The sequence below is a fragment of the Salminus brasiliensis genome, chromosome 2 (genome assembly GCF_030463535.1).
Source record: "Salminus brasiliensis chromosome 2, fSalBra1.hap2, whole genome shotgun sequence".
Taxonomy (NCBI): domain Eukaryota; kingdom Metazoa; phylum Chordata; class Actinopteri; order Characiformes; family Bryconidae; genus Salminus; species Salminus brasiliensis.
In genome coordinates, this window is record NC_132879.1 from 35,078,880 (window position 1) to 35,099,023 (window position 20,144).

Below are 20,144 nucleotides of genomic sequence, written 5' to 3' on the forward strand. Positions count from 1 at the left end.
TCCAAAAAATCATACTTCAGTGATAATCATATTTTAGCTCTTGTTAGAAGGCAGCAGGGCAGTGAGTGTTATGATTTAGGATTAGCAATAAGGCCAGAGCGAGTGGGGGCAGGTCAACTCTAGTTAAGAGCACACCCTGCTTCCTCAGAGGGCTAAAACAACAACAGAACAGCCGAGTGTACGTCAGAGTGTTCTTCGTCCTGATTGGGTGTCCTGAGACGTGCCCCTTGGGTGCTTATAATTCTGACAAAGAAATATTCCTCCACGAGAAAAATAGGCCTACAGCCCAGCCTAAAGCAAGTTGTTTCGTTTAGTCAGTTGTGGTCATGATAAGGCAGGCGACAGATCTTGGGCCCGAGCAAAGTGAAATTCATAAAAATAAAAGCGTGAAAAATGTTTGTGCGAGCGACTTCTAGGTTCAGAGTCATAAATAGAAATAGCATGTTTATTAATTTCCTGTGTATATGTAGTATTTGCTGCAAGAATGGAGAGAGTACATTTTTTTCTGCTTGAGTGAATAATTTATTCAGGATATGAATTATAACTCATCCTTGGGGTTTTCTTTAAAGGTTATATTAAAATTCTTCCCTCACTGTCAGCATCAGTATCGCCTCCACTGCCGTTTTCAGCACTTGCGCTATGCGTTTCACTTCCAATTATGGATGAGTAGCGCAAAGCGTGGATAGCGGCATACTAATCCTATAACAGGCTTGTGCTTTGTCATGAAACTAGCTGCGAAAGCTGAGGGATGACCTTTAATGTGACACTGTTAGCCCGGTGTCTAGGGTTTACCCCTTAACCAGTGGGTAATTCCAGATGTGGTAGTACAGAAGTTAAAAGTTGAAGGTGAGTTAGACTCTGAAACAACGTGGCATGATGTCACTTTTAACCACTGCAGTAGCTTCCTGTTTTATTTTCAGGTCTGAATGTCTAGGTCGCTAATGTTTTTTGTCTAAATGCTAAGGCTCCAACGTCAGAGGTGTGAGCAGTCATAAAACAGCTGCATAAATGAAACCTTCATTAACAAATAAGCAACTCAGTGTGATTGGATAAAAAATGTGAAAAAAGTTGGTTCCTTTCATTACTAATATAGCAGAAGACAGATTACCGTTTAAGAAACCTTCACACATTAATGAAAGCATGAACTGCCCTCTCCTCCTGTGAAATTCTCAGTGTGCTTTCTGATAGTTTCACTTCAGGTTCACTACTAATAGTACTGTGTGTAACCCCCCCCCCCCTTATTTTCTAATTAGTATCATTTCCATGTAGCTGACTCTGGTAGCTTTCATTTGTTTGCTAGTTTTCTATATAACACTTTTCGAAACTGTAAAACACCTGTTTTTTTGTGCGGCTTGCTTTACAGCTGCTGTTTTGGGTAAGAAAGTGTATGCAACAGACATCTTTAACAAGAGCTTAAATTTGAACCAAAAGGTGCTTAACTTCCTGTTAGTGATCATGATTGACTACAGCTAGTAGCGTCAATCTGCCCACATAAGAACGCGATTAAATTGGATTGACCAGCTTTACACAATCAGTAATTAGTAAAAGACAGAAAAAATAACATTAAAAGACATGAAAAATCTAAGACCTCCAGTGAGCTGGAAGAGGAAACCTTGGAAGGAACCAACCAAAACCCATCCTCCTCTGGTCAGAACTATTAATAAATTATTGACAAAACTCACCAAACCATCTATACTGTTGAACTGCTCTGGTGTGCAACGTATTCATAATCATAATATAGTAATTATGGTGTAGTACAACTTAATATAGTCATGGCAGTGATGGTCAGAGTAATGAGAGTAATGATAGTTAATAGTGGTGATATTAATAGTGGCATTTAGGTTTTAACATGGTCATTAGGCAGGTAGCAGTGGTAGGACCATGATGAAGTCCACAGAGCTCAGGGCATATCCCAGAAGGATGATCGTAGATTTACACATGTGTGCAGTTGACCACAGAGGGCAAAGAAAAAGCCTTCAGTAGGACAGTTGTATGGTCAGATGAGACAATGGTTAAGTTGTTTTGCTACACTGACTAGAATTAGGTTTAGAGAAGTAATAGTGGGGTATTAAATGGTGGCAGCATGGGATAAGAAAGGAGCAGGAGTACCTTAGAATTTGTCAATACAACCTCAAACCATCAACTAGATGAAGCTTGGACAAAATTGGGAGTACTAACTGGCCGGTGGCCCCAAACATATATTGAAGGTGGATGTGGAATGGATAAAGCAGGCTGACATTAGAGCTTTCGGAATGGCCTTCCAGTAGTCCTATCGGAAATACTGGCACTGTGCTTAAACGTTGGATCTGTGCCAGGAAACCAATTTTTTACCAGTTCTGCCAAATATCCCATCAGAATTCTGCCAGAATCCTGCTGATGGCCACCAAAACTGCATATACAGAGACCGCTATTGCTTTAACGTGAACAATGACAATGATCTCCTTAGGAAATAAGAATGGACATGGTCTTCTGGTCTCTGTTGTTTGTTGTTTACTGGATGCCGGTGCATTGTCTTTATGTCCAGCAGCGCTGTGGCTCTACAGGGTTAAACTCGTCGTCTCTCACGCTCTGTTTATTTCTGGACGTGTGACGCAACGTCGCCCCTCCCCCGCCACTACGCCACCACGCATCTCGACGGTGATTGGTTCGCGGCTGTTGCTGTTGTTTCTAGTGGCGGAGGGGGGGGGGGGGTGAGTATATAAACCCACTGCCCCTGCACGTCTTCCCCGACTCTGCTGGAGGAACAGTGTGTGAGGAAGCGATACAGCAGTCTGCTTCGTGTCCTGCTGGACCCTCAAGTTTTCCAGCTCTCTCCCCCCTGCTTTGATAAATAAATGCCCGGCGGTGGAGGACTGAACCCCGCTCAGCCCGAGGAGGACTCAGACACGTTATCCGCTCAGTTCAGGACTCAGAGAGCCCAGCTCAGGCACCAGCTCCCCGCAGCCTCAGCGCGCCAGGCCGCCTCGCATTCTCCATGCTTCGAGCTCGAGCCACGATGAAGCCGGAGATCACCGCCGCCGTGGGGTTTCTGTCCAGGTTCCTTCGGGTGAAGGGCCACGTCAACGACCGACAGCTACAGACCTTCAGCCAGACCCTCCAGGACATGCTGGCAGGTGAGGAGAGAGCAGACACGAGCAGACCGTTGTTGTGGGACTGAAACGCAGCGGTCGTGTGTTTTGCTCTATTTCCTGACGGTTAATTTTCGTGCAGTTCAGCACACGGAAACCCAAGCCGCTCAGACTGCTCTCAGCCTCACCGCGACGCGTTCAAGGATCGTTTTTACTCAGGAACGTTAGCTAGCTAGCTGGGTATTAGTGGATCTCAGCTTGTCTGTGGTTGAGTAGAAGTGAGAGGAGGTCTGGAGCAGAGTTATGTAACGCTGAGCCCAAACTTCAGCAGCCGAGGACCCCGTATCACCTCTGCCCGAGTCTCAGTCTTACTGTACTCTCTGTTTTATATCAAACAAAAAAAATTATATTCACTTCACCTATGCTGCAGACAGGTCGTAATGATAATAGCGACGAATAACAGCGGCGAGACTCTCAAATTGGACACAAAAAAAATGGCGCTTATAACGTCGAAATAAGGACGGTTGTTACAGTGTAACAGCGTGACGAATGTGCGGCCCAGAAATGTAGCCACCTCGACTGAAAATGAAGGCGTATAATTACCCAGGGCTCGATCATCAACAGATCCATGCTGTAGGCTGAATTTCTGGATTTTAAGGATGCCTTTTTAAGTGTAAGTTTTGTGAGCGACAGTAATGCAGTGTTGGCGGGGAATAACGTCGTTAATACACTATTAAGTTCATATCCTACATTAAAAAAACAGGCCAAATAAACACACAGCTACTCTGAAACAAAGCTGATGCGAATGGGCGCCTTGTGTCAGTGCGCACAAACAAGCGCGCTTTAGTGAACTACCCCACACAGTCCACCCAGATCCTGTATGTGTGTGTGCATGTATGTAAATATGTTCATAGAGTATGAATTATTTGATTTCCTCCATTTTTATTGAATTCATGAGCAGCGGTGAGTGTTTGTAAACAGCTATACTTGTGGCTGCTCTCCAACAAAATGGCTGCAGTTGGGGGAGGGGAAGAGGAGTCCGTGCAAGTTTCAGGCAGGGGGTTGAGGGGGGGGGGGTAGCTGGGTAGGTAGGTAGGTGGGTAGGTAGGTATTGAACACCCATATGTAGGTAAAGCCAGTTTTTAGGTACCTGTCTGTCTTTTTCTTTTTAGCCTGTTTCTGTCTTGCTGCAGCACCCCAAAGCATCACATATACAACACACTACTGGCTCTGTGCAAATCTTCTGGCCAGTTTTCAAGCCAGACTCCCCTCAATCAGAGCACAGTGCAATACGTGTGCAGGACAGGACAGTGAGAAGCGGAGCGATCTAGATTTCTTTGTTTATTGCTGACCCCTTTATATGCAGCGGATCCGTCAGCTTAAACCTGAATAGCAACGACAACAACATGCTACGTAATGTAGGGGGAAATCCAGCATGCTGGACTTTCTCACAAGAAATCATCAGACAATCCTAGCTTTTATTACAGTGATTTAAAAGCTAAGCAATACAGTGGGGCAGAGTGTCCCCAACGAAACACAGCAGGCATTATTAACCCACGTCTACAGGTGGCCTGTGGGGCCTGGCCTATTTTGGGCCTTTCTAAAGCTGTGGCCCATCCCATCCTCTTACTCCCTTCCTGAAACTCGCTGCTGGCTGGGGGAAAGAGAGCAGCCCAGCCGAAAGAGCTCTCGATAAATGAGGCTTTTGTAGGGTTGTGGTTTGCCACTCACATGATTTGCCTGGTCTCTGCTGCACTTTATACTGCCAGCAAATATCTTGTGCCACGTGAACTTGGGTAAACATGACAGACTTTGTTCTGTGTGTGTCCCTAAATACCTGGATTTTTTTATATGACTTGATTTATTTGATTATTTTAATTTTTGTTGTAAATGTATTACTTTTTCCTAATGCTGAAAGTTGATCAAACCATAATCTGGCTCCCGTCTTGATGAGCATCTGGGGAAACTGGGCCTCGCTCTCTTTAAGAGCAGAGCTCCACCCCTACAGCTGCTCTGCCAGGGCCTGAACCTTTTGCTCTTGTTGTTCTGCACCATCAATTGAGGACTTTGTGACGGTCGGGCCAAAAGGGGATTGTGCAATCAAATGGTCCTGTCCTTGTCTGTCACGTAGCCCTTGTGGGGAGACCGTTTATGGCATTTATCAGCATTTCGCCAGCATTTTTTTTTTTTATCACAAACAATACTCTCCTCATACATTGGCTGTTATGCTATAAAAAAAAACGATGTAGGCCGAAAGAAAGTATGGTTTTCCAGTAATAGGTTTACGTTTGTCTCTAAACATGTTTTTACTTATATTTGATTGAGTATTTATTTATTATTGATTTACTGCAGGTGTGCCAATGTGTCATAGTGTCTCAGAACGTATAGTGTTGTATCATTTCTTAACTAGTAAATTCACTTCAGACACTGGAGTGTTAGAACGGGACTCTTGTTTCAAAAATGACTTGGGTACACTGTGCTTGTGTAATGTAATAAATAGATAGTAAATAGTTTGACATCGTAATATTTTATGTTTATTTTATATATGTTATATAAATCACTATTTATCAGTACACAAATTCTGTACTGTCTGGATGCTGTATTTTTCATAATGCAATAACCGTCTCCTTTCTTTCACCCCACAGAACAGTATAAACACCACTGGTTCCCTGACCGTCCCTGTAAGGGTTCAGGCTACCGCTGCATCCGCATAAACCACAAGATGGACCCTCTGGTGGGGCAGGCGGGCCAGCGTATCGGCCTGACCATCCAGCAGCTCTACCTGCTCTTGCCCAGCGAGCTCACCTTGTGGGTGGACCCCTTTGAGGTGTCCTACCGCATTGGTGAGGATGGCTCCATCTGCGTTCTCTACGAGTCGCAGCCCTCTGCTGCCATCAACAACAGCGTCTCCACTGGAACCAGCAGCAGCTCCCTGGTGGACAGTCATATCAGCTGCAAGGAAGAACTGCTGGTGCTGGGTCGAACCAGCCCGGCTAAACCATATATGATGACCGTGTCCAGCTAAAGGAGCTGCGTCCGGTTGGTTTTTAAGATAACCACATGAAATAAGGAGAAAAAAAATGAAAAGAGAGGAGAGGAAAAAAAAGGCAAGAGGATATGGCCTAGTCTGTTCAGGTGATGGAAACCTCATAGGTTTAATTTCACATATTTGGTTTGTCTGTTCTGTTTTTGTGTTGGATCTACCAGAGACTCAGACCCTGGGGCAGCTATGAAGACCATTTCCCCTCCTGTTTCCTGGAGCAACTGGCCTCAGACTGGGGGCTTTTATTCTCAACCGTCAATGTTGACTTTGCACTTTTCCTCATGTCATTTATTTCATCTCACTGCCGCAGACCAGCGCTCTGTAAGTCTATGCTTTCTGAAGCCCAGGCATGGCAGCGGTTGCACCGGTGCTGAGGGGGCCGCCTGTAAGAGCCTTTTCTTTAAAAAAAAAAAAAAACTGAAAAAAAGCTGATGTGTTTTCGGACCACAAGGCGCTATTTTTCCCCCTCTCCGTCTCAGCGCCTGGTGCATTGCTGTCGTCCACATTTGACCTCGTCTCCTGGGCTTCAGTTTGACTGGCAAAAAGTTTCAGAAAGCCCAACTTCTTCTCTATGCTAGTGCTCTGAAAAGCAAGTGTCGCTTCTGTCTGCCATGGCACTGACGGAAATGTTCTCATACTTTATACAGTAGGATGAATGTCATTTGATAAAAATCAGTTTAATTTAAGCCCTTTTTGTTGTCATGCCAAAAACGATGTAGCGTCGCTGTCCAGGTCTGCTTAGGAAAGGCATGGAATGCACTTGACATTTAGAATCGCGCGGGATGTCCACTTTTAAAAACAGCCACATTCCAACCTTTTGAATGTCCCAGCATCAGACCACACCACTTCTTGTTTAGGCTTTTTTCTTGTTCTTTTTGGTCTGAATGTGGAGCATAATGGATTATGCTTTATCTTCAGAAAACGAACCGGAACCGTATAATTTATTATCAGGCGAAGGGGCCAGCGTTTCAACAGCACTGTAGTACAGCAGTGGACGAGTGGATGATTTAAAACTGCAGTGTGTTTGGGAGGCTGGCCCCAGGTTATTTTAGTTACATGGTGCAGGTTTAACTTTCCAGCCATTTTAGACGCACACAGACAAACCACATTGTGCAAGAGCAGCTCTTTTGCTTTGGTGACCTTTTATTTATTTCTTTTTTTTTTTTTAAGCATCAGGGAGATTGGAGTATGGATGGAGGTCTGGCTGACCTGCACTGGCCTGAAAGCACTGTGTGTATGTTGTGAAAGGTTTGGTGTGTGTGTGTGTGTGTGTGCGCTGAGGGGAAAAAGAGAACCATCCTGTGTCGAGTTTTACTCCTAAACTTTACTCTCAAACCTCAGAACCCACAGGGCTGGGCTGTAGTCCATTTCTTCTCTGAGAAGGGAAGGAAGGAAAAGACAGGTTTTTTTCCCTCTCATGTTCTCTCACAGAGCACGGTAAAGCACAGGGCTCACATGGCCAGCAGCTTGGAGACAAAAGAGCCAGCCACCCCCCACTCCCCCTTTACCCCCTTAGCTCGGAGCGCAATTTACCACATATACATAGAATACATATCATCCCTCTCTCACTTCAGGCTGTGTGGAGGAGGGGGGTCACCCACCAGACCAGAGCAGCTAAATTCCTCCCTGTGACCCCCTCCCACCACCATACCCCCCACTTTACAAAATATAAAAATAACCAGCCTTGGAGGAGAGGCCAGCCAGCACGCACACACTTTAGTGCGCTCCAGACCCCAGTGAGCCTTACTTGAGGGTGTGTGAGATTGATGGTACCTCCTAGCCTCTGGTCATGGTGCTGCTGATGGATTCACGTTGAATCTGTTTACATGAGATCAGATATGAACTAGCGTGAGTGCACTTGAGTTGGGAAAGGCCAGGGAGTTCTGCGGGGTGGTAGGTGGCGAGAGGGTGTCCGTCTATATATACGTATGTGTGTGTGTGTTGTGGGCTTCTGTCCTTAGCTCTTGAGCTGCTGAGGCAGGGTGCTGATGATCAGTCCTGTGTATGTGTGTGCTAATGCCTCTGACCCTAGAGGATCATGGGTAATGAAGCCAGGTTGTTGATGCACTGCCCTCCCTTCTGTCTCGCCCTCTTTCTCACTCTCAGCTAGTATTGGTCATTAAAAGGCAGAGGACCCCGGTTCTGTTTCGCTGGACAGCAGCACGCATCTGTTAATTCTCATCTCCAACATGGGCTGATGCAATTGCACGTAGCAAGTTAATGAAGCCACGCTTATTCTTCTGATACTATACTTAGGCCTACACCAGACAAGATGGTCCATGCTTTTGGATGTAGCCCACTGTCCTACTTTTCACAAGGCATTTTTGAAACTTTGACAGGCAGCACCCTCCCCTTCTCGCCATAATCCTCCAGAGGGAGGATTTTAATATTTTTAATTTTCAGAGCATTTTACCACACTCTGGTGATCATAACCAAATTTGAATGCACATTTCAAATTGAATGTCCAGTTTTTATTGTTATTATTATTTTTTTTAAACCTACAATTTGTGGAACTACTTGCCCTCCCCCACCGTCTCTGCGGCAATATCGGCTTCCCCTTTGATTCTGAGCCTCGCTTGAGTTCTGTTCGCCTTCGCACAAATGGGTTTCAGTGAAACGTGTTTTGTTAGGGTTTTTTTTTTTTTTGAATCGTCGGAGGAAAGAGCACATAAATGCACTATGCTAACATTTTTGAAGTTATGTGTCATGGAGATGTGAAAGTCTCCACAGGAATGTATTGCCAAACTCAGGCCTCAGACATTCAACAAAAAACCCTTAGCACAGGAGTGCATGTTAAGATGTGTAAAAACGGAAGGGAATTTGCTCGGTTCGTTTCTCGTCAATCTTTTCAGCAGCGGCTAGAATTATTGTCACTTTCACATTTGGGGTGTTTTACGTATTTGTAGAATGTATCGTAATTGTACAAGCTATGGTAGAACACATACACAACATTTACACATGGAAAGTGCCAATAATTTCTATTTTGAGATGTTTTAGGTGTGTTCCTTTTTGTATTTCATATTTTAACACAGATTGCTCTTTGATAAGTGAAGCCATTTGTGTCAGGAGTGTTGGCGAGGACCAAAGTTGTTTTGGTAAAAAAAAAAAAGTTAGTTTCCATGATCTGTGCTGATAGACTTATCCTTTGTTGTTGTTTTTTTTTCTTCTTCTCTTTTTTACTTATAAAACAAACAAAAAAAAACATAGAAAAAAATCTGAGCTACCCAAGCAGAAAAGCTGTCTCTATATTGTGATCTCCTGTCAGTACATCTTTTATTGTGTTTTATTCTCTTTTTTTTTTTTTTCTTTTCCTTGGGTATGTTGTAATGAACTGCTGTAAATTTGTACAGTTCATGTAAATTGATTGTGCGGAAGTTGTACAGATTTCTATATTTTGGAAGAAAAGGTTTTTTTCTCTGTAATAAAAGATTTCCTATCTTGGCAATGTTTCCCGGTAGACCTGGTCTTCTTATTTTCCTCCCTTTTTACATTGCCGTTTGTTTCTCAGAAAGCAGCAGTTGGGGGGCGGGGAGCAAGAGGTCAGAACATTGTTTTAAAAAGAAGGAAACCGCTCCATTCTTTTCAGGCTGCTCTCAGGAAAAGGCAAGGCACACAGCAGATGGTGGATGTAAAAAACCCACAGGGGAAGTTTAGCCTGATCTGCTCAGTTCTGCCGCTGCTTTGTTTGTCAGAGAAAGGTGTGTGTGTTTTTGCAAGTATATCCATCACAGTTAATTTTTTAATTGAGTGACTTCTATTTGAATCATGTTACACAGTTAGGTGGATTGCCCAGCTGAGGAAATCGAACCCCAGTCTGCCATGGGAGGGATGGCATTGCCTGCTACACTATACAAACACCACTTACAGTATCCTATAGAGATGCAAGAGCTCAGCTGCATGCAAAAGTTTAGGTACACTGATTCTGAAGGGAAGTCCTATACATCCTGTACAGAGAACAGTGCTGTACATTGCAGTATACACTTCATTGGACACACTGAACAACAACAACAAACCCCTAAATGTGGCAGATACAAGGATTACGGAACATTTTAGGATCCATTTCATTTTTATAAATAATAAAAAAAAAATTGCACAAAAGCAACAAAAAGGGTGTTGAAGCTTTTGCATATGACTATAACCTCAAACCCTCACACTCCAGAGCGCTGGCTCTTTTGGAGAAGAGTTAAGCTCTTTCACTTTTACTAAGACTTTTAAATTTTTATTTTAACCGAGTGCACAAAGGCAAGCCTATAACATGCGATTCTCTGTTGTTTCTAGTGGAAACTCGTTTCTCTCTCCCCTTTCTTTCTCTTAAGCAGCAGCACGTCCGCTACACCAGACACGACAACAGAGGGGGGCGAGAGGCCTGCTCGGCGCATGCGCAGTGCAAAGCGCTGAGTCGTGTGAAAAAAGTGGGCGGATTAAGCTGAGCTCTGTTTACGGGCTTTGACTCCCGAGGCTGAAGAAGAAACGACTTCACTCGAGCCGAGAGAAAAGAGAGGGGGAGAGAGAGAGAGGAAAGAAAGGAAAGCGGGGGATACAAAGCAGCACATGACAAGAACTGGCTTATTCCGAGGGGGGAAGATGGCTGTGTTTGTGCTCCAGTTGAGAGAAATCCAGGGCAGGCGCTGCCTGTCCTAACAGCGCTTCCACTGCGGTCGGAGGGAAGACAGATAGCTGGTATTTAGCGGAAGCAGAGTGGTTTTGACTGCAGGGAAGGAGCTAAAATATTCCCAGTAAAAATGTTACTTCGGTTAAATAATTAAGTAGCCAGGCCTGCAAAACCCAGAGTGAGGAGAAGAGGAGAGGAGCAGCGATGAACTCTCCTCAGGAGTTCCTCACATCCGGAGTCTCCATCAGTCCTCAGACTGGAGAATTCCGGTTGATAACATTGAAACGAGCATCTGAGAATAAATGCTTATATCTTATGTTAAAAAAAACCCAACAACGTTTATTAGAGTATTTAACATTATAAACATTATCTGGCTCCAAATACACGAATTAAAGAGAGCGGCAAAGGCCGCGCAATTCACCCACCGCGGCACTGCAGTCTTTATCACAAATGCTTGATTTAATATTTAGTCACAAAATTATACTCCTAAAAATATTAGCTAAATAACTCCCAGCCAGCACATTATTGACTGTAATATAAATATAAATAATTATCTAATTTTAAAAATCTAAATAAAAATCGAATTTTCTTTTTTTTGCGCAAACTCTATTAACAGTAATAAAGTCAACTGCACAGAATAAATACTTTCTGTAAAATGTCATTTCAGTAATAAAAATATCTATTTTATGTAAAATATTCTGGTCAGCTCTCATTTAAAACTGCATGTAATGAGTAAATGCATGTGACCCGTGCTCAGTGATGTCACTTCCTCTGGTGGGACGCGTGTAGAAGGCAGTGAGATGTTGAGGATAAATTAACAGTATTTGGATTTTTGGTCAAATCAATATTGAGTGAATCTCCCATTTCAGTTTTTCATAAACAATAATGCAGGGGTCACCAGACTTATCCAAAAAGGTCCGGTGTTGCTGCAGGTTTTCATGTCAACCAATGAGAAGCACACCCTGTATAACCGGCCAGCTGCTTAAAGACTGAGACTAGTTGATTGAACATTGACGACAGGATTGTGGGTTTGATACCTGGGCTCGGTAAGCTGCCACTGTTGGGCCCTTGAGCAAGGCCCCTTGATCCTCTCTGCTCTCTGGGCGCCGCAGCAATGGCTGCCCACGTGTGCTCACTGTCACTGTGTGTGTTGGTTCACTAGTGTGTATGTGCGTGGTCACTGCACGGATGGGTGAAAGGCAGAGGCCAAATTCCACCTGTGTCCAACACAAATGGTAAATATGGTTGTCTTGTCTTAAAAAAGGTGTGCTTCTGCTTTATTGGAATGAAAACCTGCAGCCACACTGGCCCTTTGTGGATAAGACTGGTGACCACTGTGATGATCTGTGATGATCTGTTGAGAACCCATCAAATCTGTCTAGATATGTAGTTGAGTCAGATCTTTCCATACTTAAAATGTAACTGGGTGCAATCATTTGTTTTTTTGCTGCATTAGCCATTAACTCCAAGTTAAGCACAGCTCCACACAGACTGTCAAGCCGACTGCACTCTAACTGGCTTATGGGGTTACCTAACATGATAGCTAAGGCACAATACAGCTTAACAAGACTGTACAGTATGCTGCGCGGTGGCATAATTCCCTACAGTTTGCCATGTTTTATTGTTATGTCCCTCTCTGTCACCGTAAAACTAGAGTTTATTAGGCTTGGTTTCCTTTTTAGTGGTATTTTAGGAAGTATTTGACATACTAAAAGAGAACTGAGTAAAATATAGGGGCCTGTCCTCACAAATATTCTTCAGAAGCCTCCTTAACTCACCCTTTACCTGCCACTCAGGCCATGCCAGACATGGAGCAATCATTTCAGACATTTGAATTTAAACAGCTTTTAGGGGGATTGAGTCAGGAACCTCTCGCTAATCTTTTTTTTTTTCCACTGAGTGCTAAACATGGCAGACGTGCAAAAAGGCCGGAGGCAAACTGAGAGCCATTTAGAGATTTAGAGTGCAGTCGGCTGCAGAGCCTCAGACTTTAGACATAGCAATAAGTCCATGTGGGAACAACCCATTTACCCTTTTCTGCACCGCACATGTACCACTAGGGTTATGACAGTTAGCGAACGGCTTTTTGGAACCGATTGTGGGTCACCGGATTATCTGGTGAACAGAGAAGACTGCTGCATCAATGAAAATGAAAGGATAGCTTCTTTTTGTACCATGTTTTCACATTTAATATGAAGAATAGGAAATGGGCTGTGTGCCAATACGCATTTGTGCTTCCTCCGTGAGTTTAATCAATATACTAGCGCTGCCCTAACATGACATCAGTCTTCCACAGTTTACGCATTTACATATTTACATAATGGATACATGCGCCATTGCTGTGTCATAACGTCACTGGAGATATCAACACGCTTGGAGGACATTGCTAACCCCTTGCTGGCTAGTATCGTGCTGAGCGGTGGGGGGGGGGGGGGGGGGGGGGGCATCCTACCATGGATACCAGTGGCTACAAGCTAGCATTATAGAAACAAATTGTCAAGGTCTGTTTTTTTTTTTGTTCTTGCAAGTGATGACTGTGCTTCTTGCTTATTAGCTTGGTGCACACGCAGACTGCCTTGAGAGTACCTGGCATAGCCCATAACCTTAGGAAAGCAATGACACCACATATAAGACATATAACTGTCTTATAGTATAGCATGATTAGCATGCGTTAGTTTGGCATACAGCTTTTGTTTCAAATAGTGTACCTTTATTATGCTGAATGCTCTAATAAACCGAAAATGGGAACTTTACATGGCACATTAGGTCTTAAAATAGCGTACACGTTATGCAGTGCTAAAGTTGCTGTTGATAGATTAAATGATATATTTAAGATCAGAACCTTATTCACTAACCTTATTCAGTGCAAGACAATCACAACTGTTTTTTAATTTGAAAGATGTTAGGATATTTCTAATAATAGTAAATATACTATTTAAGATCAGAACCTTATTCACTAACCTTATTCAGTGCAAGACAATCACAACTGTTTTTTAATATTAAAGATTTTAGGATATTTCTAATAATAGTAAATATACTATATACTATAATAATAAGTATTTTGCTTGGTTTACACAGCATATTTTAACAGTATTGGATATGTAGACTAGGATATGGTTTAAATGTCCTAAGACAAGGTTAACAGTAATATAAGGCATATTTTGTGCCACTCCTTATTTTACTGTACTGAAAAAAAGCACTAAATCGAGAGACCATCATATTAGCAATTTAGATTACGTATTTTATGATCAATTAAATCTTGACCACCAACAGTAGGAGCAACCAGCTAGGCTAAATTACACACGTTTTCCTCATTTTTTGCCCATTATATGGAACTGATTTTATTGTGATGCTTGTGGGGTTTAAAATGGCTGTAATTGAAAGCAGCAAACCTGCAGAGAAGGACAAAGCTGCCTTCCATCTTTAACAAGACTCATTCTCTTGCTGGTGAGAAAAACTATTCACTGTGTGGTCTGTGTGTTTACTGGAAGGGTCCTGTGTATGTGTGTGAGAAAGAGAGAGAGAGAGAGAGATGTGTATGTGATTCATGTAACAGTGCTGTTGTTATGCAGGGCTCTGTGTTCTCACTTGTTTTTGCAGCAAGGTATCAAGTGATCAGGAACGTGTGTGTACATGTGCACATGTGTGGTTAGATACAGGTTCCTGCACATATGTGACACAGTTGCACAAAAAGGTTCCTCTCTGATGTTGGTATGACCCGGTGGCTTTCCTGTGGGTGTTTCTTCCTCCCACTCAAGGCTACAAAAGGTGGAGCTGAGAGAATGCAGCTGTGAGAACGCACATCTGCTTGATAGGAGCCAGCCTCCAGTTGGAGCGCTTCTCCCCCTGCCTTTTTTTTCCTCAGGCCTGGGCATGGCACATGCCGCTTTAAGCCTTCCTCAGCAGCTAGTTATGCTGCCCTCACATGTTAGCCACATGCTCCGTTTTCTTGTTTGTGAAGTTGTCATTAAGTCTTCTCCTAATTAAGACAGATTACTTTAATTACTAGGTCTTTGAGCTCAAATGCTTTGTAGTGGTAAACCTAGAGGACATCAGGAAATAGTTGGGAATGTAGTTTGTAAAACCTACTTTAATCACGGGTGTCAGTTAGTTTACAAGAGCTGATGTATTTTGTTTTATGTGGAGCATTTCTCTATTTTGTAAAAATACCAGATCTGATATGATTTCTAAGAACAACATAAAAAAAATCTGTAATTTTTTAGAATATTTTCTGTTTAAAACTCATTTTATTTCATCCCTGTAAGTTGGAAACCAATGGAAATGATTCAGAGAGAATAGTTTTCTCTCTGTGGGATCTGGGTAGGAACGCCACTGGTTAGTACTTCAGGAGTACTGAAAGGTGGTATTTAGCGGTATTTCAGGTGGACTGAAAGATCAGATAAACCACAAATCTAATCAGGAAGGAAAGGTATGGGCCCAGTTTTGAAGGACTAACATCACTCCTCTGGAAGATGTTACTGACTGTAGATGCGAGTGGTAGTCTAACCAGGATTTAGAAATGGGTTGCTAGAATAGAGAACAGTTGCGGCTAACTGTGCAGTAACTGTGTCAGCCTATCTTTACTGAAAGAGTCACAGTTAAACTGCTACAGGGGAAACATACAACATAGAAGGTCTTTTACAAGCTTCAGATGTCCGAAGTTGATCTAGAAAGGCAGGCCAAAATGAATATGCTTAGCTAATCATTAGCATACTGTACTCTTAAAAATTGAAATGCTACAAATGGCAATGTTTGGCAATGTTATAGAAGAGCCATTGATGGTTCCCAAACAAACCATGTCTCTAAAAGAAATGGAAGAGTGGGAAGAGTCTGGAAGTTGGTGAAGAACCTTTACATCAAGTAGTTATTAAATCTTGAAAAGGTCCCTCTTATTTACAGACATGGTTCTTTGTGGAACCAAAAGTGGTTCTTCTATGGCATTTGTAGTGTCTTTATTTTTAAGAGTGTACTAGAAATGCCATAGGTGTATCAAGACCCATCACAGTGTGTCTTGACATTCACGGCTCGAACTGAGGGCCTGAGCTCTGATAGTCACTAATGGCTCTTATAACCATTAATAGTGGTCCACCAGCTGTAAAATGCAGCCAGTGGTTACAGTTGTAAGCAGATGTTTATGGCCTAATGGGTGATTACCAGTGGTGATATATGATGTGCCCTCAACTCTCCTTAAACCCATCCCCTAATTACAGATCTTCCACTAGTATCTGCAACATACAGGCTTATTCCTAATGATGTTTAGGTAGTTATAATGTAGATTGTACTTAATTCTAATTAATGCCATTGTAAATAAACAGAACATGGGATTTGTGTATTGTGACCATCACTGGTTGCTGCTAAAAGCAAAATTAGCTACCATTGACCTGTAAATCTGTCCTTTCATTTGATATTATAAAAAGACTAAATGTTAGCAGCTTGGTTCTGAAGTTACCAATTATAATTATGACCAGCATGTTCAAATTCGAGCACTATGTGTTTACGCCAGTGTGCAGAGAGGAACAAAGCCTTCCACAGTTCCCTAAACCATGTTGCTTCATAGATGTGGTGGGAAAGTGAGCGACCTTTTGCAATCGGCATTAAAAGCTTAATTTCCGAGGCCTAATGGGAATTTGTGTGTGTATTATGTAGGTGTGCTCTCTGGCTTTTGTACCAAACTCTAGGACGTGTGAGAGATTAACACTTGCACACACAGTCTGAACCTCAAGCTTCTTATCCACATCTTGTCGTTAAAGGACGTTTGGAGGAGTGTGTGGACTGCTGTGACACTTTTAGCTGTATGTACGGAATATGGACTCTGAAGACGTGTCTGACCTAGCTGGGAGAGTCTTCCATTTTTAGAGCAGCTGTTTGGCTTTGGGGCTGGGCTTCCCTCTCATATAGGCAGTAGAAACCCCAGAGTATGCCAGAAATGTCCACGCTGCGGTTCTTTTCTCGGCACACATCTTTTAAGGAACTCTTGGAACGCTCTGGTGTTTCTCCTCTCTCTTTGTCTCTCTCTCCCGCTCTGAAGGTCAGCGGCCTGTCGTATCTAAGGGACAGTTGCTGACTCAGAGTAAAATCCCAAATTGCAAAAAAAAAAACCCCACCCAGACAATTTTGACCAAAGAGGAAAACAACAAAGACATCTGAAACACCCCCCTCCTGTGTTTGTGCTGCTGGCTTTAATGCTGTGGTCTGAAGAGGGCCATGATTATCATGTTGATTAAAGCTTGTCTGTTTTATATGTGAGGAGGTTGATGACGTATGGCCTGATTGGGTATTGGGTAAAGAGGTTTAAAGAGAGCCAAACCCTGAGCAAACATGATTCATATTATTGATTCTTCAATTAAAGCAAATGATGCCTCTCGAAATGGGAAACTGTGTTGTTTTTGGCACAGTTGATGAATTATGGAGTACAGTACATGGAAGTGACATACTGTGAACCTCTACTGTATTGTGTCCTCTTTCAAAAGCAACACTTTTGTGCACAGCAAGTAAAAAGAGCAGTAAAACGGGCCAATTCCAAAACCACAAAACTGTTACATAACAGTTATTGACTCATTAATATTTACAGCCCCAGAATTTGGTATGAATTCTGGTAAAATGAGTGGAAAAAAGCTAACCCAACTAACTGGCTACAATCTCTTCCGCTAACAGATAGCAGAACTATCTGGTAAGACTCAGGAACAATTACAAAAAAGAATAACATAATTCAATTGAAGTCAATTTAATTTGATTCAAATGTGTTTGTGTAGAGTTTTTCAGAGATCTGTAGCTTTACAGAGATCTGGGTCCGAGCCTCTTTTGAGCAAGCCAACGGCAAGGAAAAACTCCCTCAGATCGAAAGGAAGAAACTTTTAGAAGAACCAAGCTGTAATAAATAATACAAGAATGATTTAAAATAATGGATATAAAAGATAAAATAAATAAATAATTTAAAAAATTGGTACAGGGTTCAAAACAAAGGAATGGTAGGCTATGCAGCGCTGTGCTTTGTGACTACTGCGTGATGCAAACCATCCAATGTAAGCAGGTCTCCTCAATGTTTTTCTACAAGCACACCATGAAAGAAACAAATCTGTGTGTTTTACTCTTAAAAAATAACAGGGTTGTAAATAGGTTGTAAAACCGCATCTGGACATTTATCATCGCTAAGAAAGTCACATATATACTTTTTATAAATCAACTTTAGATACTTAACAAATGCACTATCCATATTTGATAATGGATGTAGTTACATATTTAGACATTGTACACAGTTACACATTTACATAGTGAGTTATGCAATAGTGAGTTACACTTTGCACATTTTATTTACATTATTTTTACATTTATATTAGCGCTAAACTGTAGGCTATTGTTCAGCTACTGACTCATTTATGCTCATACTGGAATTTTGATTTTTCCTTTACTACAGCTGCTTTACAGCTACAGCTACTCTTCGGCCCAAGAGGGTTACTTTTTTGTAAATGTTAAGAAAACATGAAGGCTTATTGATCTCAGTTTGATCAACAGTTTCTGCACTGATCAAACAGGCAGATATTTCAGGTAAACATTTCACTTATCACCACACACACACACACAGATTCTGTGGCCAATTTCCTTATTGTATTTCTTCATCATTTAGTGTAGTTCCTTATCATTTGCTTATTGCTCTAAAGTGCTCTTAAGTCTGAAGTGGGCAAATCTAATCCAGTAAGAACTTTGAGACTAGTATTCAAGCTATGCACAACGACTGTAATTTGTTAGATCAATGGTATAAATTGGCAGAGATCCCTCTCTGAGCAGAGAAGTGGCTGAAAAGTGCACCGAACGCAACACGTGGCAAATTTAAAGCCCTCTGCTCGTAAACAATAACACAACCACACATGCGACTGCAACTCTGCGTGTTTCTGAGAAGTGAGAGAAAGTCAGCGCTTCAGCTGTTTCCTGTTTTCTGTTGAAGAGAACACCACAAACCTGCAGCACAGGGCAGAGAGAGAGAGCGAGAGAGAGAGAGAAAGATAGAGCTACCATATAAACATAGACTTGGCCACAGCTTTCCTGTGTTCTTCTTGAGGTCTTGAAACTGCCGGTAATGGCTTTGTTTAGACATTGTCTTTAAGGCAGTGCATATCACCTAAACACACACACAACAGTCCCACTCGCCATCACACCCACCCTTCATATCACTTCTATTAAGAAACACTCCCACACACTCCTGCACAAGCCTCCGAACACAAACACAAAGCCCAATGTGTGTGCTTGTGTGAGTCACAAAACCACGTACACTCCCAGCTGGTGTTTTTCTTCTTGACTGTGTTGCGTCCATCAGCATTGGTGTCCCTATATGCGCGCCACACACTCGCCATTGCATGGAGGAAGAGCCTGTTGATTGATGCCGTATATCCAGGCCCGCTTTTTAGGAAACAAGACAGATCAATATTTACTCAGAGTGTGCGCACGTTGTTCCTTGTGCTGTAATTTCTTCAAGCATTGCTATAAACCAGACTGTACCTCCCGTTCTAATACACAGACGGGGGGGTTCTTTCTTTCATCTTTCATTGTGCAGGCCCTTGGCTGGGTTTCATTCCAAGACAGTGAACTCTGGTTATTGTACAGTCCGGCTGGACTCTGCCAGGCTCTGCTGAATGCCATTTCCTTCTGGGTCACACATATTTGTGAGCAGACGAGCCCCAGTCACTCTTATCAAAGCACAGATCCCGCTTTTCAATGGTGAACAAACAGAGCATTCGTTTATGGGTCTAATGAGTTACTTATTCATCCAAACTGCCCATAGAAACCAGTGCAGAAGATCTGCGGTGCAGTATAATCGGCCCTAACCCATACTCAAGGATTGTACCACAGAACAACATCTTGGGTAGCATTTTACCTCAATGCCACTGAATGGTACTGAACTGATCCAAGAGCAAATGCCAGAACTGATGTTTGTTAAATCTACACTGAAAAATCCGAGAAAATGTATCCCTAAAGCTTCACAGCGAGAGGTCTGGCCAATCACATAACACAAGGAATTTAAACACATAAAAGAGGAATACATATCTTATGGTGACAATCATCTTTGGCCAGTTATGGCACATAAGGAATAGTTATGGCAAAGTGTGCTGTGTGCCAAAACTGGCTCAGCTGGAGCAGCTACATTTTAGGTTGGTCATGGCATTTGAACTCTAGGCCACACAAGGCCCACGTGCAACCTTCCACCTGCCATGTGAAATGTTTCTATAGAATTTCTATTTTAGGCCAAAACTGGCCTGAAACTACCAGCTGTAGTCAGCTGTTACAGCTGTGAATTTGTCTTTACCGTCCATTCCACTGTGGAACTGGCCATGACTTGTTTGCTATCTGAGAGCCTTCAGCAGAAATCTGGAAATTAGTCTAAAAGAAAGTCTATAAAAATGTACTCAAACAGTATACTAGGAACTAG

General features: G+C 42.5%; 1 protein-coding gene across 1 annotated transcript; it reads left to right on the top strand.

Annotated features, from left to right (window-relative positions):
* The first annotated feature begins 2,739 nt into the window (after positions 1–2,739).
* Positions 2,740–9,561, top strand: btg1 (B-cell translocation gene 1, anti-proliferative). The gene is made up of 2 exons (XM_072672481.1): positions 2,740–3,113; positions 5,714–9,561. Exons 1-2 carry the CDS (start codon positions 2,975–2,977, stop codon positions 6,091–6,093), a joined length of 519 nt encoding a protein of 172 aa, XP_072528582.1. The 5' UTR covers positions 2,740–2,974; the 3' UTR covers positions 6,094–9,561.
* The last annotated feature ends 10,583 nt before the right edge of the window (positions 9,562–20,144 follow it).

Coding starts and splice junctions, on each gene's coding strand:
- btg1 (XM_072672481.1), top strand. CDS start 2,975: ATGCTTCGAGCTCGAGCCACGATGAAGCCGGAGATCACCGCCGCCGTG. Junction 3,114..5,713: donor CCTCCAGGACATGCTGGCAG/GTGAGGAGAGAG, acceptor TTCACCCCACAG/AACAGTATAAACACCACTGG.